This window comes from Lentinus tigrinus, assembly GCF_003813185.1.
Source record: "Lentinus tigrinus ALCF2SS1-7 unplaced genomic scaffold L226scaffold_10, whole genome shotgun sequence".
NCBI lineage: Eukaryota > Fungi > Basidiomycota > Agaricomycetes > Polyporales > Polyporaceae > Lentinus > Lentinus tigrinus.
Genome location: NW_027137919.1, coordinates 901,264 through 921,087, shown reverse-complemented (window position 1 = coordinate 921,087; position 19,824 = coordinate 901,264). Strand labels below are relative to the sequence as shown.

General features: G+C 57.9%; 9 protein-coding genes across 9 annotated transcripts; 3 read left to right on the top strand and 6 right to left on the bottom strand.

The window, feature by feature from the left end:
• The first annotated feature begins 305 nt into the window (after positions 1-305).
• Positions 306-3,780, top strand: L226DRAFT_507615 (uncharacterized protein). Its single transcript, XM_067678136.1, has 11 exons — positions 306-834; positions 956-1,061; positions 1,123-1,402; positions 1,501-1,774; positions 1,856-1,905; positions 2,220-2,348; positions 2,439-2,628; positions 2,756-2,927; positions 3,016-3,125; positions 3,212-3,453; positions 3,511-3,780. The coding sequence occupies exons 1-11, from the start codon at positions 624-626 to the stop codon at positions 3,589-3,591; spliced, it is 1,845 nt and encodes a 614-aa protein (XP_067536271.1). The 5' UTR covers positions 306-623; the 3' UTR covers positions 3,592-3,780.
• On the bottom strand, positions 3,744-6,260 carry L226DRAFT_507614 (uncharacterized protein; the record flags this gene model as incomplete). Its single annotated transcript, XM_067678135.1, has 3 exons — positions 6,134-6,260; positions 5,924-6,081; positions 3,744-5,869 (listed from the first exon to the last, which is right to left on the bottom strand). Exons 1-3 carry the CDS (start codon positions 6,181-6,183, stop codon positions 3,744-3,746), a joined length of 2,334 nt encoding a protein of 777 aa, XP_067536270.1. The 5' UTR covers positions 6,184-6,260.
• A 985-nt stretch (positions 6,261-7,245) lies between these two features.
• L226DRAFT_485955 (uncharacterized protein) lies at positions 7,246-9,243 on the bottom strand. Its single transcript, XM_067677137.1, has 4 exons — positions 8,950-9,243; positions 8,058-8,893; positions 7,690-7,973; positions 7,246-7,615 (listed from the first exon to the last, which is right to left on the bottom strand). Exons 1-4 carry the CDS (start codon positions 9,085-9,087, stop codon positions 7,389-7,391), a joined length of 1,485 nt encoding a protein of 494 aa, XP_067536269.1. The 5' UTR covers positions 9,088-9,243; the 3' UTR covers positions 7,246-7,388.
• Positions 9,108-9,514, bottom strand: L226DRAFT_534607 (uncharacterized protein). Its single transcript, XM_067680709.1, has 2 exons — positions 9,397-9,514; positions 9,108-9,349 (listed from the first exon to the last, which is right to left on the bottom strand). Exon 2 carries the CDS (start codon positions 9,338-9,340, stop codon positions 9,140-9,142), a length of 201 nt encoding a protein of 66 aa, XP_067536268.1. The 5' UTR covers positions 9,341-9,349; positions 9,397-9,514; the 3' UTR covers positions 9,108-9,139.
• L226DRAFT_52238 (uncharacterized protein) lies at positions 9,448-10,140 on the bottom strand. Its single transcript, XM_067678759.1, has 2 exons — positions 9,608-10,140; positions 9,448-9,526 (listed from the first exon to the last, which is right to left on the bottom strand). Exon 1 carries the CDS (start codon positions 10,045-10,047, stop codon positions 9,715-9,717), a length of 333 nt encoding a protein of 110 aa, XP_067536267.1. The 5' UTR covers positions 10,048-10,140; the 3' UTR covers positions 9,448-9,526; positions 9,608-9,714.
• Positions 10,141-10,233: 93 nt separating this feature from the next.
• Positions 10,234-11,705, bottom strand: L226DRAFT_462292 (uncharacterized protein; the record flags this gene model as incomplete). Its single annotated transcript, XM_067675712.1, has 6 exons — positions 10,234-10,401; positions 10,458-10,689; positions 10,741-10,905; positions 10,958-11,063; positions 11,363-11,512; positions 11,591-11,705. The coding sequence occupies 6 exons, from the start codon at positions 11,703-11,705 to the stop codon at positions 10,234-10,236; spliced, it is 936 nt and encodes a 311-aa protein (XP_067536266.1).
• Positions 11,706-12,066: 361 nt separating this feature from the next.
• L226DRAFT_522794 (uncharacterized protein) lies at positions 12,067-12,577 on the top strand (the record flags this gene model as incomplete). The annotated part of the gene is made up of 3 exons (XM_067678783.1): positions 12,067-12,352; positions 12,415-12,482; positions 12,551-12,577. The coding sequence occupies 3 exons, from the start codon at positions 12,067-12,069 to the stop codon at positions 12,575-12,577; spliced, it is 381 nt and encodes a 126-aa protein (XP_067536265.1).
• Positions 12,578-16,258: 3,681 nt separating this feature from the next.
• Positions 16,259-16,661, bottom strand: L226DRAFT_52147 (uncharacterized protein). The gene has a single exon (XM_067678701.1). The coding sequence runs from the start codon at positions 16,519-16,521 to the stop codon at positions 16,300-16,302; it is 222 nt and encodes a 73-aa protein (XP_067536264.1). The 5' UTR covers positions 16,522-16,661; the 3' UTR covers positions 16,259-16,299.
• A 620-nt stretch (positions 16,662-17,281) lies between these two features.
• Positions 17,282-19,061, top strand: L226DRAFT_462032 (uncharacterized protein; the record flags this gene model as incomplete). The annotated part of the gene is made up of 6 exons (XM_067675692.1): positions 17,282-17,394; positions 17,453-17,618; positions 17,682-18,109; positions 18,171-18,294; positions 18,363-18,929; positions 18,990-19,061. 6 exons carry the CDS (start codon positions 17,282-17,284, stop codon positions 19,059-19,061), a joined length of 1,470 nt encoding a protein of 489 aa, XP_067536263.1.
• Between the last annotated feature and the right edge of the window lie 763 nt (positions 19,062-19,824).

Sequence of the window (19,824 nt, the reverse complement as noted above, 5' to 3'; positions counted from 1 at the left end):
CTCGACCGGGGGCCGCTGTTCGCTGGTGTTGTGAACATGCAACATGCGCAGTCGTTTCATTCTAGCACCTGCCGGCTGTCGACCTGGATGCTGTAGTGTCAGAAGACCTGTGCGCGAGATGTCCGAGGAGACCGTAACCAACCGCGATGGGTGCGCGATGTCCTCTGTTCCCACTGGCACGGAGTTCCTCTGCGCCTTGCGTCGCCGCGCCGTGCATTCTTGTGTGGCGAGACATGTTCCTCGCACCGTGCGCAGCGAGAAGTGAGTAGGAAGAGGCAAGAGGGTCGCACGGGGACGTCAGTGGCCAGATATAGCCACCCGGATGGCGGGCGGGGGTTGCCGAGGGGCATCTTGACGCACTGCGGAGGAGCCGTGAGCGGGGAGGACGCCGTAAGGGGCCTTTCCCTCGTCTCCGCCACTCCCACCGCCCGCCTTCTTAACGCCTCGCGAGCGTAGCTGGTCTACCTCACTTCCATATCGTCTGGCCTCCGCTCGATTGCAGCACACTCTTTGCACATATACTCTCCGTTAATCATCTCGACTGCTCGTATCCGACGTTCCAAGCCACACCAGCCACACGCGAAGAGTTCGGCAATTGCAACCTTCCTCTCACCACTCTGACCATGCCTCGTCTACGCATTCTCGCTGGGTCGTCCATGTCCGACCTCGTCCCCATCCGTGCCGACTCCGGCGTGCCGGTCAAGGTCTCCTCCGACGCGTTCGAGGGCCAACTCGCGGTCTTCATCAAGGGCTTCGTGGACGAGGACGGCACGGTGCGCGACAGCGACTACTTCCGCAAGCGGAGCGGCGTCACTTGGAGCATCCAGATGCAAGGTGCGTCCATCTCCGTACCAATAATTGTCTCGCATCAGGTAGCGCGCCCAAGGCGGCACACGCATAGGAGGCTCCAGAATTCGAGCCATAGCAGGGAGAGTGCTGACATACGCCGTTGCAGGGAGGTTCCTGAAGGAGTACACCGCGGACGACCTGCTCTTTGGGAACATCTTCGACCGCCCGCTCAAGTTGCCGTGGGTGTTCAGCGTCGCAGTCAAGTTCATGAAGTACGCACCCTATCCCCCTTCTCACGTTCCCCGTGCCCGCTCCTAATACGCATATATGCAGCTTCATTGACCCTACGCTAGAGCACGACCTCGCATCTAGCTCGAAACCATGGGCCCTGTCCCCGCTCATTGCGACGATGCCGTACTTCGAGCACAAACGGATAGAGTCGCGCGTCCCTGTGCCTCCCTTCCCACCTCAGGAGCCGATTGAGGATGATACGACGCAGCTGCGGGCGAAGAGCACGAGCGGGAAGGGTGTAAAGCAGAAGGACAGCCCATCCAAGCGGCGCGGCTACTTCACGAATGCACTCCGGAGGCAGGAGATCGTCTTCGGGCCAGACGTACGTCTCATTCACATCATCCTTCCCCCTCTCCCCGCAGTTACGCCTCTCCTGTCTCCTTTGAATGATGCAAAGCACTCACCTGGGCCATGCTGCAGGACCTCATAACGACGGACTTCTGCTACGACTTCCTCACGTTCACTCAAGACGGCATCTTCCTCAAGCTCCCAGGCGGCCTTTCCGTCGAGATGACCAAGTACTGGGACGGCCAGCCGGTGCGCTTCGTGTGCTGTGAGCGGCTCAAGAAGCGCGAGCGCACTGCCGAGCAGGCGTGGGGCCGCGTCCTGTGGTGCGTCGTCATCGAGCCGGCGGGAGACGACGATGTAGACTCTGTGCGCGAGAAGGGCTCGACGAAGAGCGGGAGCAGCGACAGTTTGTCGAGTGGAAGCTCGGGGGATGTCGACTGATGGTTGACCTGGGTTCCCTGGGGTTGTATTTGTAGGAGTGGCGGAGCAATTTGCCATGGACTTGGATTGGATTTGGATTTGGATGATACGGATTCTGTGTAGCATATAGTGTGGCACCCGCGGTGCAGCGTACGACTTCAGTTGATCACCTCTCTCTTGCATTTATATACGTGTTCGGGGATCTGCATGGCGTCCGGATTTCGTCGGCCGGCGCGCGGTTGGTCCAGTCAGCTCTGCTGAGCTGCATTCATCGTAGGCTTTAGCCGAGACGCGTGACGCAACGCGGGGAGCGCGTCTCCCAGGGTACCGCGGTCGGTGGCTTGGGCGGAGCCATCATCCTCCTGCAGCTGCTGCTTGACAATCCCCTATAATTCTTTGTTGCCCCTGAACTATTCTGCATCAGGCTTCAGGTCATGCTACATCGAGGATACGAGGTATGGATCGCGGACAGCCACAAGCGACGTCTCCCGGAGTACAAAGTAAAAGTCGGGGAGGACGACTCGATTCTTACCTGCTACATCCCCAGCGAGAGCGGCAAGGTGCGCTCGTCCGAGTCCCGATTTGCAGGGACAGTGCACGGATAACATACTGACCCCACATGCGTGTATGCGTTCTGATGGCACCCACAGCAATTCTCGATCCGCTGGAAGGATCACAACGGGCCTGCGGCGCACCACACGAGCATGCGGGCTCTCGTCGACGGCGTGCCCGCGGGAAGCAGCCACTCGCGCCCCGGGGCCTCGGGCAAGCGTGCGGGGATCTCGACAGACTCGGCGAGCGTGTACCACCCGTTCCAGTTCGCTGCTCTCCAGACAACCGGTGCGTCCTCCCTCCCTCTGCGCGGGTCGACACTCTATCGTTCAACTTCCCTGTCTCCTTCCATCAACCGATTCCATCTCTCTGCTAATTCTCCTGGTATTCCTGCGCTGCTCTCGCACGCTCCAAGACGACGACAACGCGCTCTGGACCGCGGGCGCGTCCGACCAGCTGGGCGTGATCGAGTTGAGGGTCACGCACGTCCGCCCGGACGTGCGCCCAGACACGTTCAGGGTGAGTACATTCGACGGCGTATCTCGTGTGCACGAGCGCAGCAAGAAAGCCGGCGCGCACTGTGTAGCGTACGTCCTTCCCTCGACGTCTCTCCATCTCTCTCCTCGTTTCTTTGACTTTGACTTATCGACGCACGTACACATACCCCCCGGACAGACTGGGCAGGGCGAAACCGTACGGAAAGCAACATCTCCGCGTGAAGACGACGCTGCTTGACAAGCATGCGCCGCCGTTCGCGACGTTCAGGTTCCTCTATCGGCCTGCAGGTGCGCCCATTCCATCGGCATGTTTGGCCGCGCCGTTCGGCATGTGCTGCAGCAGCTGCTAAGGGAACTATCGCATGCGCATATAGCCCTCCTCCAGGCGCAGGGCATCGTGTCTGCGCCAGCCGTGCAAGGTGCGAATACCCAGCAGAGCAAAGCACGCGCGTCGGCTGCGCCTTCTGCGTCGCAAGCCTCGTGGCGAGGGATGTCTGTGCTAGACAAGAAGAAGCCCACGGTCAAGTCCGAGTTGCAAGATACCAGCATCCACGTTCCAGGTGGTGGAGGAGACGTCATTGAGCTGTCGGATGACGATGATGACGACACGCCGCAGGTATGTGTTACAGAGCCACGATTGAAGAAATGTTGAGTACTGAAGTACTGGGTGCAGCGGAGACCTACGGTCAAGCGTGACCCCGAGCGGAGAGCGACTTATGACCCAGACGACGTGATCGATCTGACGCTGGACTGACCGATGACTTCTCCATTGGAGAGATTGCTCGTGCGGAAGCACCACTATGCATATCGACCAGGCACCTAACCTATTGTTACATTATTTTGATTTTGTTCTACCTTCGTTGCTGCCCTGTTGCTGGGTTTTGCTGCCCGGGAACCTCTTGTATATTAGTCTGCAAGAGTACTACCATTACATGGAGGTGCCAACGGATACGCGATGGGAGGCACAGGCAGGCGCGAGTAGTGTTTCACAAAAGTACGCACGTAAAAGTCCACGACCAGCTCCTGGATTCGTTTGAAATCCGAAGGCAACAACCGCCCAGCGGCAGCGACATCCATCAGCCCCTGCGGGCACTCTGGCCATCGTTTCATGACCACAGCGAACTTCAGCACCGTATCGACAGCGAGCTCATCCGACCCCCATCTGAACTCGTTCATATCGATCTGCTCCTCAGGTATAACGGTCACTGCGGATGATGGGCGACCCCATATCGATGAGACGAGGGCCTCCCGCTCCCAGCGTTGGATCTCAAGCCAACTGGATTTGTGCACCAGCAATGTGTCCAGCGCCATGATTTCCGCTCGGTAGTTGGTCTCATGGGACTCCCATATTAAGCGGAGTCGCCAAGTTGGATCGCTGGCAATACTCTCGAGGTTTCCGCGGGTCCCGAGCCACTCGACTGACTCGTCCCCACGATAGGAACGCAGCTGCCCGACCCTGGAACACAACCGGGTAACTCCGTTACGTTCATCTTGGCGGCGCACTGCTCGTCGGAGGTCAGATGGCATGCCAGATGGCTTGGGCGGATGGGTTTTCATCGTGTAGTCTCCCCATAGCGCCGCCCTCCACTTGGCGATGGTCAACGGTTCATGCGAAAGGCTGGGGTCGAAGATCCGGACACGGACGAAACGGCGGATACGGGCCAGATTATGCAGATACCGATACACTTTCTCGTCCGCGCGCGCCCTTTCCGGGTGCGGAGCGATGGAATGGAGAGAGGCATTCGAAGGGACGGTGTCGAGCAGGAAAGGGGGTGGATAGAAATACATGGCCGAGGATACTGTCCGGATGACAGGAGATGCTGCTCGCAAAGCGCGCTCCCACACGGATGGGCAGTCGTACCATGGCGAAGGGGTGAATGTCTTCGACGGGTGGGGTAGCTCAGCGAGTTTCGGGATAGATGGCTGCGGCCGTGGGTTTGCAGTCCCGGGGTCTGCTGCTTGAGAGGTCTTGTTGGCCAGACCTTTGCCCCGCTTCTTGCCCCGATGGGTCCTCTTCTTCTTCTCCGGCGCAGCAGAGTCCGACGTCGAAGCACCCATGTGTAAATGAACTGCGGCGCCATCATTGACGTGTGTCCTCGGCCGTTTGCTTGGGGGTTCCTCCTCTGGCACCTCAGCCAGCGAGAGAGGGGCGAGATGGCTCCCCGCAATAAACTTCGAGACCGTTAGGAGCATGGACCGCTGCCAGTTGCCCGTCAGATTGGAAACTCCGACAAGTGTCGATGTGCGTTGGAGTATCGGAAGGTTCATTTCCTGCCCAGAGACACGGTCTGTCCAGGGACGGGACTCAACCACACGCCAGACGGGGAGCTGTTGAGTGAGCGGCTGGAGGAACCAAGTCGGAACTCCCACGCGGGTGAGGTTCTGCGCGTCCGAAGCCTCTCTCGCAAATGCGCCGACCACAGGTAGGATCTCGTTGCTGAAGTCCTTGCTGCTCTCCAGACGTGGAAGAACAACTTCGCTATACGTCCTCAAACCACAAAGCTCTAGGCACACCCGCTGTACGTGCGCGGCGACAGCGATGGCGACATTGGGACTGGATGGCAAATGTCGCATGCGGTCGAGGACTTGACGCAAGATCAAGACCAGCATTCTGCCGTATTCTCGAACGTTGGCAGGGCAGTGGAATTCTTCGATCCGGCGAATGGCAGAGGTGGCGGCTGACAAGAGCCCCTCCTGGACATCTGTTGTGATGTAGCCTAGCCCATTGAACCCGATGGATGAATCTTCCTTCCAATGGGTGGATGGGGAGAGAGACGTCCACAGGACTGCAGGAACGTCGGGGAGGCAGGGTGTGGCGGGAATACAAGCAACGTGCCACATCCCACGTTCCAGACACTGGGGGAAACGGGAGTACTCAAATTTTCCCCAGAGGCCATCGGCGTACATATGGACTACGCTCGACTGGACGGGATAAGCGGGCACGTAATCCATATTGGGCGATGTCACCACCATCGTGTCGAAGAGGTCACGGGATGCGACCTTAGCTTCGAAGGCTCTGCAAACCTGAGGTGCTGAGGATCGATGAATTAGCAACATCTCGCACAGAAACCGACGAGTGCACTCACGTTGACCGAATCGATTCACTTTGAGCACAATGGGTGGGCGTTTCGGGGGAGGCGCCGGGGAATAGGCGGCAGGAGGAGATCTGGGTGCCGGGGTTGCAGGAGGCAGGCGAGGAGCGGAGTCACTGGCATCTATCTCGGAACCTTGCGTGTGCGATGAGCTAGATGACGGAGGGTGAGCACATTTACAAGTGAATTCCTGCAGCTACTGACCTGGTACCATCTCCAACCTGCCTGCCGGGAGGGGAGGGGAGCGGAAGCATGCCTCGGTTGCAACGCAAGTTGTTGAGGGCGAGCCTCTCGAGGGCTTCGGGCGGTTGTGGGTTAGATTTAGAATCCATGGACACTGCAGTTCACGACGAGTAAGACGTCAGGTTCAACGTTGCTATGAGGCACTCGCCTCAGAGGGTACGGGAAATGCTACTGAGATGACGAGAGGGCACGTCTGGGAGGACTTGCGGTGCAGTCGGCTATAGAGCGACGCACACGCAAAGGTGTCAAAGTTGTCGGCCACGAGAGTCGGCGAGCTTTAATAGCGAGGCTCGACTCTCGAGTGGTTGTCGTCTACGCGGGGTTTGTCCAATGATCTCGTAACATGCAACCTGAATGCGAGGGGCAGTCTATATGGGTGAAAGCACCAGGCAGGATGATGATAGATTGGAAAAGCCAAAAAAACGGGCCCGCCACTTCCCTCGATCGGTCACGTGCTGGAGAAACGTATGCCGAGTCCCTCAAGTTTGAATCAGAGAAGGATATCCTACACCGAAGGGTAGATCACCAACTTTCTTGCTGCGCTCACGGTACACACGAGGCACACCGTCAAACGTACTCTAAACACCCGGGCTTGTCCAGCAGCGGTCGCACTCCTCGAACTCAGTGTGTGCTGATCTTAAAGACCTTATATCAATTCGCGTCAGTCTAGCACAACGGAGCCGAGGAGGAGATAAATTGTGTTCGAACGAAGGTGGCAAGTCGCCAGGAGGGGAAAACTCACCGGTCGTAAGTATATGCTCGCAGATTCTTTGCTCGCTCTCCGGGAAGGGACTGCGTATACACTCTGTCCAAAAAGCTTTTCGTGCTCGCGGACCGAGGATCCTTGTGGGCCTTGCTAGGGATGGTAGTCGGTGATGGATGTCTGAGTCGTCCTCTCCGATTGGAACTTTGGGGTTGCTTGCGACTGCCCGCCATCTAGACCTTGTGACCTTGGTGCAGCATGACTTAGAGAGCGACATAATAGCATGTCAGTCACTACCACCACATGTAAGAACGCATTCCCCAGGAAGTGGGACACCCCAAGTCGAATCAAGGCATACAAGCACCCTTGTGCGTCAGAAGAGAAACCAAGAAGACGTGAATTACGGACTGGAGTCTGAACCAGAACATACGATACGCGGCGACTCAGAACTCTATAGTAGTTGACTCGGACTCAGATTCAGACACAATAATAAGAAGCGTACAACGCACAACATCACCGAGACAAGCTAGAAGCCCTCGATACAGACGAAACACCACTTGCTACCCTCCTCCGACGCGACTTCGCCTTCGATTTCGACTTCGAGAGGCCAAGCCGCAGAGCGAACCGGGAGGCAACAGCGCGGAAGAACCGTCCAATCTTGCACAGCGAGTTCTGGGATGCAGGGCGCGCCCGGGCGCCCTGTTCTTCTTCGTCTTCTTGATCTTCGACCGGAGTGGGGTCTGCGGCGTTCACACGCATTCTCTCATCAGCGACACCGTTCGTGGCGGAAAAGAGAGCGGGAATGAACACATACCAGTCTTGATTTCCGCTTTCAACACAGAGCGCGAGACCGACGGTTCACGCCGCCGCGAAGAGTGATGCGACCGCGCGCGGCGCAGCTTGCGCGGGGCCCTCTGAGTTTCAGACTGAGTTCGAGAGTGTGTGGGCGTCACCGAGAGGTACGTGTCCGCCGACTGCCGCGAGCGTATGCGCGAGATGCTGAGACGCCGCGAGTCATCCTTTGGAGAGCTGGGCGTGATCGCGCGGGATGCGGCCGCGGCGGCGTTTCGCTGGCGCTTCTTTGCTTTCTGTACGAGTCTGCGCACGAAGAGCGTTAGCTGCGAGTTGGAGAGCACGAGGTATGCATGCGTAGGAGGACAACGAGGCAAGGAAGGCACGTACTGGAAGACGACATTACGTTCTTCCATGAAGCCAGCGGGGTCCGATAGGTCTTCGAGCGCCTCGAGGTCGAAATGGATGTCGACGAGGGCAATATCCGCCATATCGATGTCAGAGTCCAAAACCAGCTTGCTGGTACTAGGCGACTCCAGGTTCAGCGCAATCGAGGATCGCGCCGTTGAGGCCGAGTACACGCTGGCCGAGTCTAACGTGTCATGCCGACGAGGTGGGACGCGTTCGAAGAGGGCAGAGACAGAGGTCTCCGTGCCCGTGCCGCTGGTGACGTCCGACGCCGGGGTAGTGATCCTCGGCGGCTGGATGCTGAAAGTCTGGGATGTCGGAGAGATAGGAGGATAAAGAGCGAGGTCCGCGAGCGCGCTGAGCGCTGGGCTTGCGGGTTGCTGATGGTCGAAACGAGAGTAGACGTAGTCTGCCTCGTCGCGAGGCAGCGAGGCGGGACTGCGGAAGGTCAGAGAGGTCACCTCCGAACGAATGGAAGGGAGGTACGTCTCCGCGGACTGGTGGGCAGCGCTCATCTTCCGCGCTTTGACCAGGCTTCTTATCTGTTCGTCGGCGAGTGTCCAAGGAGACGCTTGCTGACAGGTGGAAGCATGGACGCGTACGAACGCTTCCAGTGCAGGACGGTGACACAATTCAGGAAGGGGGAGGGCTAGCGAGGGCTTGACGGAGGTTCCCAACTGGGTGCTGGGTGCGGCGGGGAAGATAGGTACACATTCCAAGGGACAGGAAGTGCTGCCTGAAGGATCGTGGCCTCCGACGAATGAGATGCGATAAACACGCCACAGAGGCTCGTCGGAAGAGGAAGGGATCTGCACTTCCTACAGCAAAGGCTCATTTCGACCCTCCCCACCATCGGGGAATGAAGAGCACGCACCTTCTCGACCAGCCCAACATACTGTCTCGTCCCCAACGCCTTTGCCACAGCAACTATGAGCGTGTCCTCGTATCCCGCCACCATCTCCCTCGCGTTGATTTGGACTATGACGTAGGAGCCGACGAGCGAGTCGGACATGTTGGTATATGAAGCACTGACTGCGATAGAGAACGAGAGAAAGAGATGGGCTTCAGCGCGTCGCCACCAAGCTCTTCATATGCGAGAGCGCATAGGCCTTGTGGTGGAAGGAGGGAGAAGCGGAAGGGGGGAAGCTGACGGCGTTGTGGACGCGTGTTCGCCGGTTGGGAGTCCAGACGCCCACGAGGCAGGGACAACAATCCAGAACAAAAATGGCCGTCGGCAAGAAGAAAGGAAGGTGTTTGATGAACATCGCCGCAATCTGCCAAGTAAGTAGGGAGTTTGTATCGCCGTCGTGATTGGGCGTACCTGGTATACGAACATCTACGCGAGGCGATGTGGAATTCGGAAGGTTCTTGAGGAACAGCCACGAAGGTGAAGCGCCGGAAGGTCAGCCTCAGGCCGTACGTCTGTATCCAGCGACTCGCCATGGAGGAGACTCAAGAGAGGGCGAGGAGGAAGAGAAGCATCAGGAAGGAGGAAGTTTGGGAATGGCGGGCAGGCGGCGAGCATAACATACGGATTGGCGGAGGATATGATGAAGAGGTACGTCGCGGGATTGGAGGAACGCAGTACCGCGCATAGCGTGCCATAGAGCCGACGACCGATCATAAGAGTAGCGAGCCGTCAGGGGAGAGAGGGGGAGGGAGGGAGGGTTGGGGGTGTTCGGATGAAAAGGAAGGGTGGATGTCGCCCCAATCCCTCGAAGTCACACCAAGGACTGCACGGCTTCGCATACACTATGTGCACGCTAAGACGGCGTTCATCAAGGGAGAAGGAGCCTTGGTCCTGGAGCGAACTGACTCCGAAGAGCACAGCGTACCCCAGAGGCTCCACGGTGTAAGAGCATCGCCCAGCCGCACTGAAGAGCACGGAGGTCGCCGATAGACACGTTGAAGCGTGCCCTCGTACGACCATGACTGAGCAGCTACATACAGCTCCGGAGACCGCGGACGACATGGCGGAAGAGAGGAAGGGGGACCCCGGGGGAGCGAAGAACCAGGACGCACCTTTTGAACCAGCGTCACGTGACCGCGCCCCCACTGAGCAAGTCCGCCGTCGTACCGATATGCACGCCCCGCTGCGGCTGAAAGCGGTCGAGAAGAGACTTTGAGTGAGGAGGTTGCCTCAATAACGGAATTATGATTAATGGGGTAAGCTAAATCTTGACTCCAAGCCTTCGTAGAGGCGATCCCGGATAACCCATGGCGAGTCGAACCACATGCGCTTCTGGAACACAAGATATTCAACAACGGGCTTGGGTTGGCTCTCACCTACGCGGGCGCCAGTCTTCTTTGAGTACGTCTCTACGCTCTATATACCACCTGAATTGAGAACAAATGTAGACGGACGAGAGCGATGAGACGCACCTGGAGCGTGTCGAAGCGCACGACAGCCTGAACCGCAAGCCGACTACCCATACGTGGAGCCTTCGCGCCATAGTATGCCTCAAGCGAACGCAGACTGACCACCCTGCACGGCGTCCTCTCTCCGTGGAATTTCCAAACGTTGACGTAGCGAGGATCCTGGGAGCGGATGAGTTTTATGTACGCAAGTTGTTGTTCTCCACCAGTCAAAGCTTTTATGGTCTTCTCATCCCGCCTGCAAATACTCCTGTGAGTGGTCGTGGAGCAAGGAGAGATTTGCACATACGCTGCGACTGCCTCATTGACCTGCTTGTACACCTCCAGTGCTGCCTGTCGGAAAGGAGCCATCCACGCATCCGGCTTGGTGGACTGTGTCGCGAAGAGCTGCAGTGACCACGCAGATTTGACCTTCACACCGGGTATCGAGCCCTCCTTCGCGATTTGGTACATACTGCGAGAAGTCAGCATGTTGTGGGCTTGAGCGCTGTATGAACATCACGTACGCCCGTATGTTCTGCAGCCAATTTCGTTGTGTTTGCCGGATGGCCCGCAAGTGATCGAAAAGAGTCGCACCCTCCTTCGATGACCTCCACGTGGGCACATGGACATCTGCAAGTTGTCAGCACAGTGTAACTAGTGAATCCGGTGATAACAAGAGCGTCACAGCAATCATACCCATGAAGAAGAGAAGCAAGGTGTTACGCGACGATAACACACTGCAGTAGGGGTACGCATATAACTTTCAGGGGTGATTGTATACGCCAGGAAGCCATGTCTCGTTACCGCTTGCTTCTGTGCACGTCCGGACGTGAATGAGAACCCAGGTATATTGTGCATTATTCGCGTGCACTGCGTCGCGAGGCAGAATGGAACAAGATCACCGGTGAAGATGGGGCCAAAACACTCACCAAGCAATTCGAGCGGTGCAGAGGAAATGTCCATTTCATTCGTCTCCGTCATCCGGTGCAACGCCTCGATGCTCTTCAGCTCATCCTCTGTGGTCCTCTCGATTGCAACATCCTCCTCCGCAGCTTTTTGGGGCGTGAGGGCCTTTCCGGCTTTCCGAGATGTCGAGGGCGGCGCAGTCGCGTGGACAGCAGGCTTCTCCTTGAGCTTCTGTGCAGCAGCGGGGGTACTATAGCAGCGATGCTGGAGGAGGAGCGTAGCAGACCAAGTGCGAGACAGTGAGCTAGGGCTCCCGGCAACGCGGCCGACGACGTCGAGACATTTTCGGGACGCGTGGAGGGACATGGTCGCCGTGGCAAGCAGCGAGTAGAATGCGCCGGGCGTTACCGGACAGTGCTGGAAGGTTGCGAAGAGCCAATCAGAGACAGGCGCTGACACCGCACATGGCGGGCACGTGGACTTTCGGCCTGATTTTGTACGCGTCGACGTCGCCGACAACCCGCGTCTGCACACCTTGCTTGCATACCACCACCACCGTCTCGTCTTCTCAATTCTTCTTTGCTCGTCATGCCTGTAAGAATCCAAGTTTGTTCTGTTGTGAACTCTGACTGATTCCCTGTAACAGCGCCAGTCTCGCTCTCGTGCTGCTCCCGCTGCCCGCCCGGCTCCTGCTCATGCTCCCCAGCAGACCCGTGGCGCACACACCATGGCCGCACCCCCGCCCGCGGCAGCCCACCCGCCAGCCCACCATGCACCTCCCGTTCCGCCTCAGGCTCAGGCGACTCAGTCTAGGGAGCCTGGCATGCTCGCACAGATGGCTGCCACTGCGGGTTCAGTTGCTGTAGGTTCCACGATCGGCCACGGTCTGTCGAACATGCTCTTCGGCGGCTCCAGCTCCACGCCTGCGGCCCCCGAGGCCCCCGCCGCCCCGCCAGTCCAACAGCAGTCGTCGTACCAGCCCCAAGGTATTAGCTGCGAGTCCCAGGCGAAGGGTGAGTAACGCACCGCTGTCATTCCGAATGTCCGACATGCTGACCAACGTGTGTACCTGCAGAGTTCACGAAGTGTTTGGAGTCGGCGGACATCAACGCTTGCTCCTGGTATCTTGAGCAGCTCAAGGCTGTGAGTTCTTTGCTCTTCGTTGGTTTGTGTCCGTCTTCGAGACCTGCTGACCGGACGTCTTCTTCCAGTGTCAAGCCGCGGCCGCCCGGTACTAAGCGCCTCATTCCGTCGGTGCTTCTTTGCCCGAGGTTTAGGGTAACTAGGTTGTTCCCGTCTAATGTAGTGTTATGAAAGCCAAGCGGTTCATAATGCAACTACCCCCTTCTCTGTCAGTCTTCATTTTGCGTGGGAGCGTGCTGAATCATGTTACCAAGACCACCGACGTCGTCCTGGCACACCGTCGTCTGCGGTGTGCCTCTCTTCGGTGTGTAACTTCCAAGGAGCAGCCTATTGCGGCGACCTTGGGATACGAGGCGGTCTTCTCGTGCGCGTCCACTATCGCCGAGAAAAAATCCTGATTGGCCAAACCAACTCAATTGTGGGTGTGCGTTTCTCCCAGGCGTTTGCCTGTGTACGTCTCAGGAGAAGATTCTTCGGAAGCTAGCAAGGTTCGTCTTTTGTTGTACACTAACCAAAGCTAGCAGCTGAGCCGCACTTCACGGCAGAGGCACCCGGCAAGTCTTCGCCCCATCCGAGTGCTGGCATTGTCGGGTGACTGGCCAGCCTCGAAGGGCGGCCGTCCCTTGTCCTGTTTTGGCGAGAGTGTCGCGCTGTGGGTTGACGTAGTGCCGTCTTTCCCGTCAATAACCACGAGGTCGCACGAAGGAAGCTCGAAGGGCCAGTACCAGTACGTCATTGGTTCAGGCAAGCACTCCGTCTTTCGACTGACGTTCGGCGTGTGGGATAGTGTGGCATTCCGTCGGACTCTTCGACCGTTGCTCAACTTCATATGTCTGGTGCACCGGCAGCTGCTCGTCACCGCGGTGACTACTCCCCCCGCCGCTGCGTACGGTCCAGATTGCGGTGGGTCATCTGCGTCTGACACAGCAACGTAAATAGTTGCTTCGTTTGGTTCTTCCAGAACCGCTGGATGTGGTTTTGGGGTGCGGTGGTTGTTCTGCAGATTGCGGTACTGTCAAAGCATGTCGGGATACGGGAGTCTCTCTCCGATGTTCAAAGTTGTATTCCTTGCGTAATGAGGATAGCGTGCTCGTCGTATGTAGCCTTGTCAGGGTTGGATTGTGACTGAGTTCGATATATCGGCGACACTCGCTGTTAGTGGCGGCATCTAGAAGACTGTCAGAGCCGTTATCAAAGGAGAACGTCTCCTGTAGGCGTCCTTCTGCCCGAGTATGACCGTTTAGAAGCTAACCCTGGCCGATTCTCCTGCAGTCGGATTGTGTCTGGTCGTTACGTGGAGTTTAGGTGGTTCCCTTCGAAGTCAGATTCTGTGGTCGAGTAGGCGCCCGCGCTGCGGTTTGGCCTCTGACCACCACACTCTGCATGGCTGACTGTCCCCTATCCTGCATGTATGCATGTGGAAAGCTACTCCGAGCGATGAACACATACCGGACAAGCCGAGGGGCAGCTACGACAGAACTTGAAGTGGTATGTGACATTGGCATGGGAAGGTTCCGCGCTATTGTCTTCGTCCACCTTCGAGGAACCCATGACCGTCGACAACTCAATGATACGTCCACGAGAGCTCAAACTCAAGCTGAGGTTAGCAAAATTGACATTGCAACGGTCTCTGAGACTGCACAGCGTCGCACTCTGACAAAGGGATGGCCACATGCGGGCGCGTCGGTGAGCCCAGCACTCGTTCCACGCAACCGATCCGTTCAGTAGCCACGCACGCACTGACCACAAATTCCGCTTCCAGGACATCTTCTGCTTCTCTGTGCATCTTCAGGGAACACCCTCTCTCTTGGGACGGGGGTGACAATTACGGGACCAAACCCTATGACGCATCTCGAAGTCCGCAACCGGCCCCCGACAACCCGACAACCATCGTTCGCCGCCGCTGCCCAGAGCCCAGTGTCCCGTGGCCCCATGCGCAACGCCGGACGTTGCCGTCGGCATGCACCAGCATAATTAACGGAAACCAGAACGTCTTCTCCCGGCGCATATAGTTGGCTGTGTTCCGTCGCCGTCCACGAATCGCAGGAGCCCCGAGCCTGGGAGTCCCGTCATGTCTTTATGGCCGCCTCTGCTGTCCGTCTCGTGGCCTACCCATTCAATCACAGATCATTCCGTAAGGTCGCCTCGTCTATTCCACAAACACTCCGTCGCTGTGGTGCTGACCTGCTCGCTGCTGTTCTAGGTCTTCTGTGGCCACTCGTCCGCCGACCCGCCGACCTGCCTCACCAGCCCCTGAGTGTATGAATGTGGGACCCAGCTGCCGTGTTTGCTGCGAGCTCCCAGACAAGGCACTCCACTATAGCCATTGCCGGACGACCGCTTGTGCTCGCTTCGTCCATCCTGGCCCGTAAGTAGTAGGCCTCAGAACCCCCTTCTGCTCGCTTGCAGTTGGCCTTCGAGCTCGAGGAAGCTGTTCAATTTTCATAACGATCAACAAATCTTGGCGAGCCGCAACATGGAGACCGCCCGGTCCACCGCCCTCTTCGCTTGCCTCGTTGCTACTGAACGGCCTGATCTGCGTTCCGCCCATCTTGGACACTTCCCACGGCCTGCCTTGTGACCGACGAATCACGATATCCCCCGACCCCCGGTCCGTCTTGCAGTTCCGTCGGCTGGCCATGCAATGTCCACGCGTAGCCCGACTAAGCTTGCTCTCCCGCGAATATTACCACCGCAGTCTTGTCTTATCTCCGAGTCCGGCGCAGCTTGGCAAGGTCTGTCATGCACCCGAGGCGATGGCGCCGTCGCACTTCGTGGATTCTCTTCCTCGAATGACTGAAGACGTACTTTGCGCGACTTTAACTGGCTGCTGGATTCCAGGGTACCCCGCCGTTCTCTCCCCAAAACTGTTGCGATCTACTTACATACTTACCTGCCTCCAACGCAGTTTCGTCACATCGGTCCGCTCGCTGCTCGCAGGAGTCCCACGTCGTGGTCTGGTGATGATGCGCGCGACAGGCCCGAAGTCAACTCCGGTACCGAGCTGGGCACTTGCGGCATGGGTGTACGTACGAGCTTGGACGATCCCGCCGGTCCACGGCCAGTGGAACCATTCGAGAAGCTGTGTGCAAGTCTGGCGACGATATGTCAAGCTTCTCAATTCTCCGGCTGGGTGCGTCTTCTTCATTTCGCCTCCCATGCGTCTTGCTAATGCTTGGTTCTTCGAACCACGTAGGTCGATAGCCTCCAAGACCAGTCCATATGCCTACACCGGGTACCCATCGTCGTCAAGGGAAGGAGTATTTGCGGTACGTCTTTCCCTACAGGCGATCATCAGATGACTTTGTCGTCAATCGTGAAGTGTTCTATCGGGTACCGTAAGAGCTCATATCTAGAGCATGCAGAAGGCACCTCTCTAGGATCTCCGAGACCTCCGTTAAGGTTGTGGCTTACTGGCGCGTCAAGCGCATCGGCATCGACTTTGAGCACCTGTGGCGTCCAAGTTCATGATCATCGGATATTGGGGTCCCTATGACGACTTTCGCCACTCCTTAATGGACGAAAAAGACCAAGACACCGGGATCTGGCACTCCAGGGGCAAGCGTACCAACGGAACGGAAGAGCCAGCCGGCGCAACGCGTGGATGGTTGTGGCGTTCCGTTGCTCGACGACGGAGCTGCTAGGATCGCGGGAAGCCCCACAGACCCAGGCCTCGGACATGCCTCGCAATCGATTGTGGCTGAACCCGGGCAGAGCCAAATTACCTAAAAACTTGATGCTCGAGGTCGAACAAATGGGGTGAATGGCAGAGCCTTGCTACAGCGCGTGCTGTGGCTGAATCGGAACGTTGGAATGCTCAGCACGTCTGACCTATATGATCCTCAGCTCCTCCTGCATCGAGATCGGTCAGATTCGTCAGATGTGCCATCACTACGCGGATTCCGTGCCCCACTGCTGCTGATGCGCTCACGGTAATAAGGGCCACTAGATGTCCGACCGGTAGGTTATGGCATCGGACCGATGACAAGATACTGTTCCCACAGCAGCAAACCCGTGATGGACCTGAACATCTACACATTACTCCGCCGTGAAGTTGAGGGCTCAATTATGTGGTTCACGACGTTCGCAGGGTTGCTTTGACAGAGCGAAGAGACGCGAAGTACAGTATACAGTACTGCGGGCAGAACCGCCTCCCACGAACGGACTTCGCGCGAGGAAGCCCGTTGGACCTGCGAAACGTGGACAGGCATCTAGGTCCATCTATCTCCACGAAGGCGTTCTGATCTGCTTGTGTGGTGGAAGATTCCGTTAGCTTCCGGGCCGCTTGAACAAAGTAGCCCACCGAAGTGGTAAATTCGTCAAGGTTTCGTTTTGGCTCGCGGAAATGAAGGGCGCGTGGAGGTGGGAATGAATGGGCATGAGAACGTGGAGATGCAACAAGCTTCGGGGTTGCTGGACGCAGAGAATGCAGCCGTGGACAGGCTGGAGGCAGAGGCGGGAGATACGTACGCAGATGAGTGAGGGGAAGTGGCCGGGGATTGTGACCATACGCGGGGACCAATGATTTGCGGCGCAGGGAGCCAACCAGAAGCCCCGGCGGCTCTCGCGTGGCGCCTGCGAATCGGGCATCTTCTGACCCACTGATCCCCAGGCCAGGGCACTAGCGCGGTACCGTCGACGCGGTTCTCTCTTCGCGCGAGAATATAAGCCTCATGGACGCCGACCTGAACACCGTTCGCCAATGTCTTGCTGTCGGCCGACATTCCCCTCCACTTCTCTTGTTTTCTGACTTTCTTTCTTTCGCTGTCCCTGTCCTGTCTGCATGACCATTGCGCGCGATGCTCCGTCGCCCCACCCTGCGCGTTGACCCCAACCTCGTCAAGGAGAAGGAGGCCCCGCCGCCCCCGCCTCTCCCTTCAGACGTCGACTACCCCCACAACTCCGTCTTCCGGTGAGCAGACTCTTCCTGTCGCACCCACCCATGCCCATCGACATGCTTTGTCCTGCAGCTCCTCGCAGCTGGAGGTCCATGTGCGGAGTCCGTCAGTCAAGATCCACCGCGCGGCCAACTATGACATTCGATCTCTCCCCGTCTTCGGCGATCACGACAAGGTGACAGGCAAGGTCCTCCTTGACGTCGGCCTGTGCGCTACCCCAGGGCGGTTGACGATTCTCGTATGTTCGCGCTGTCTATTCAATCGCGATCGAGCTCACCTTATCTCCGTGCCTGGCCTGCAGCTTCAAGGCAGCTTCGTCTACTTGTCACCCAACGTTGGCAAGTCCGAGCTGAACGACTACGTCGAGTCGCCACGCGTGGACAAGAACAGACATGTCTTCTTCACCGCAATCGACACGCGCCCCACGGGGGAGCTCGACAGCCCCCGGTCCACGACGTCGCTTCGTGAGGCATTCTTCGCTGCCAGCGTACGGGGGCGTGTGCGGGAGCGTCGTCCGAGCCAATCGACCGTCCGCGGTGCGCTGCGGCCGTATGCTTACTCATTCGACCTTCCCCGGGCGGAGCAGTCGGGTCAGGAGCTACCCCCGACGTTCTCATCTGTTGCCACCGGCGAGTGCGGACCACGAGCCCGGCCGTGTGTCGAGCGCGCAGAGGTGTCGTACAGTGTCACGGCTGTATGGGAAGCTGCTGATGGCAGCAACAGAGTACTGTAAGCACCGGAATGGTTCCACTTCCTCGCCCAGTGCTGACATTGTTCATCTTCTTCCAAGTGTTGAGGCACCCATCATCTACCAGCCTGACCCCGACTTCGAGTCCTTCGATGGACGTGCACAGTCAGAATCATGGCTCGAGATTCCCCTCAAGGCTGACCGACAGTTACCGATGACATGTTGCGTGAGTCCCGTTCTCATTCTCGTTCAATTAAAACTTGACGTGACCGAGGCTGATGACTGAAAATGCAGGTCACTCTTCCCCATCCGGCGACCTTCTCCCGCTCCAGTTCAATATCGTATTTCGTCGTCTTCACCACGAACCCACGCTCGTCGACCCTCGCCCGAGAAATCGCATCTGATGCGACCATCTCCGTTTCACTCCTACGCGAGGTGCGCATCGACGCCATCATGCCGCGTTATACAACGCCCACCGCGCCGTCGACGCCTTCAACATCAAGCGACGAGTCCGACTTGCCGCCTGTGTCCTCGCGCCGGCTGTTGAGGCGCGTTGTCAAGAGCTCTGGAACGCATAGCCGATCACATTCGCTCACGCGGACGACTAGCCGGACGCGCATACCACAAGCAGCGGAAAAGCCTCTTCCGCAGCTCCCCAGTCCGGGGATTTCGGAGTCGCGTGCCCTCCAAACGGACGTCTGCGTCGGGTTCCCAAAACGTCCGAGGTATCGCTGTGAGCCTCACCAGAGACACCCGACGCTGGAGGAGCACAAGGCGCTACCAGACGGGCTGTATAAGGGCAAGATCCAGCTCGAGAAGCATATGCTCCCGACATTCGACTGGGCTGGCGTGCGCGTCAAGGTGCGTTCCACGCTAGTGCTTTTGTCGTCAGGCGTGAAGCTAACGCGGACGTGGTTGCAGTACTACCTTGACGTCTCTGTGATCTTTGGCCAAGACCAGATGCGCGCGCGTGTGCCAGTGCGCATATCATGACCTTGACGTATCTCCACGCTATTGCAGGCCCACGGACACTTCACACAGTACAGCTTCTCCCTCTCAACCGCCTTCGCCCTGCCCTTCCACCCCGCAGTGCCGCATACTTTGTCACTTATTGGTCGTTTAACTCAACTGCACTTCCCGGACTTCAATTGTACAAAATTCGCATCACATCCCCACCATCACACACGATACCCTACCGTCCGCTTGTACGTGACGTCTGCACGCCTTGCATAGTGTTCGTACGATTCCGTTCTCTACCCCTGACCGCTGCCTACTACTCGTACATCGTCTCTCTTACCCCAGTCTGTGTTCTCTGTCTAGCTCCCTCCTGACTCCCAGGTCCCCGAGGCCTGAGCCTGAGCCTCTGCCCCTGCTCCTGCCCCCCCCGCCCCGGTGACACCTCTTGGCGCTTTCGTTCTCCATTTGCATGCTGTCCTCCTTGCTTGTCGTCACATATGCACGGATCCGTATCTATGCATGCCGCTGCAGTCGGCACATCCGTCTGGCTAGACCCCTTCATTGACAGTCTGTCTGCACACCCGGGGCCCCGTCCGGCGCGTCATGCCTTGTAGGCTCCGTCGCGCATTCCAGCAAACGTCGCGGGCTTGTCGGGTTGTCAACATGTGCTCTTGAATTGTGAGTTCTGTTCCGTTAGCCTCTTCCGTGATTATCTAAGTACAGAGCATCTGAGCAAGTACATACTTTGTATGGCATGCGGTCGCAAAGTCGGCCGCCGGGGGAAATTATCACAGCGGCT

Coding starts and splice junctions, on each gene's coding strand:
- L226DRAFT_534607 (XM_067680709.1), bottom strand. CDS start 9,340: ATGTTCATCAAACACCTTCCTTTCTTCTTGCCGACGGCCATTTTTGTT.
- L226DRAFT_507615 (XM_067678136.1), top strand. CDS start 624: ATGCCTCGTCTACGCATTCTCGCTGGGTCGTCCATGTCCGACCTCGTC. Junction 2,928..3,015: donor GCCGGCGCGCACTGTGTAGC/GTACGTCCTTCC, acceptor CCCCCCGGACAG/ACTGGGCAGGGCGAAACCGT. Junction 3,126..3,211: donor GTTCCTCTATCGGCCTGCAG/GTGCGCCCATTC, acceptor ATGCGCATATAG/CCCTCCTCCAGGCGCAGGGC.
- L226DRAFT_52238 (XM_067678759.1), bottom strand. CDS start 10,047: ATGTCGTCCGCGGTCTCCGGAGCTGTATGTAGCTGCTCAGTCATGGTC.
- L226DRAFT_52147 (XM_067678701.1), bottom strand. CDS start 16,521: ATGTGTAGATGTTCAGGTCCATCACGGGTTTGCTGCTGTGGGAACAGT.
- L226DRAFT_485955 (XM_067677137.1), bottom strand. CDS start 9,087: ATGTCCGACTCGCTCGTCGGCTCCTACGTCATAGTCCAAATCAACGCG. Junction 8,894..8,949: donor ATGTTGGGCTGGTCGAGAAG/GTGCGTGCTCTT, acceptor CCTTTGCTGTAG/GAAGTGCAGATCCCTTCCTC. Junction 7,616..7,689: donor GAAAGCGGAAATCAAGACTG/GTATGTGTTCAT, acceptor TGAACGCCGCAG/ACCCCACTCCGGTCGAAGAT.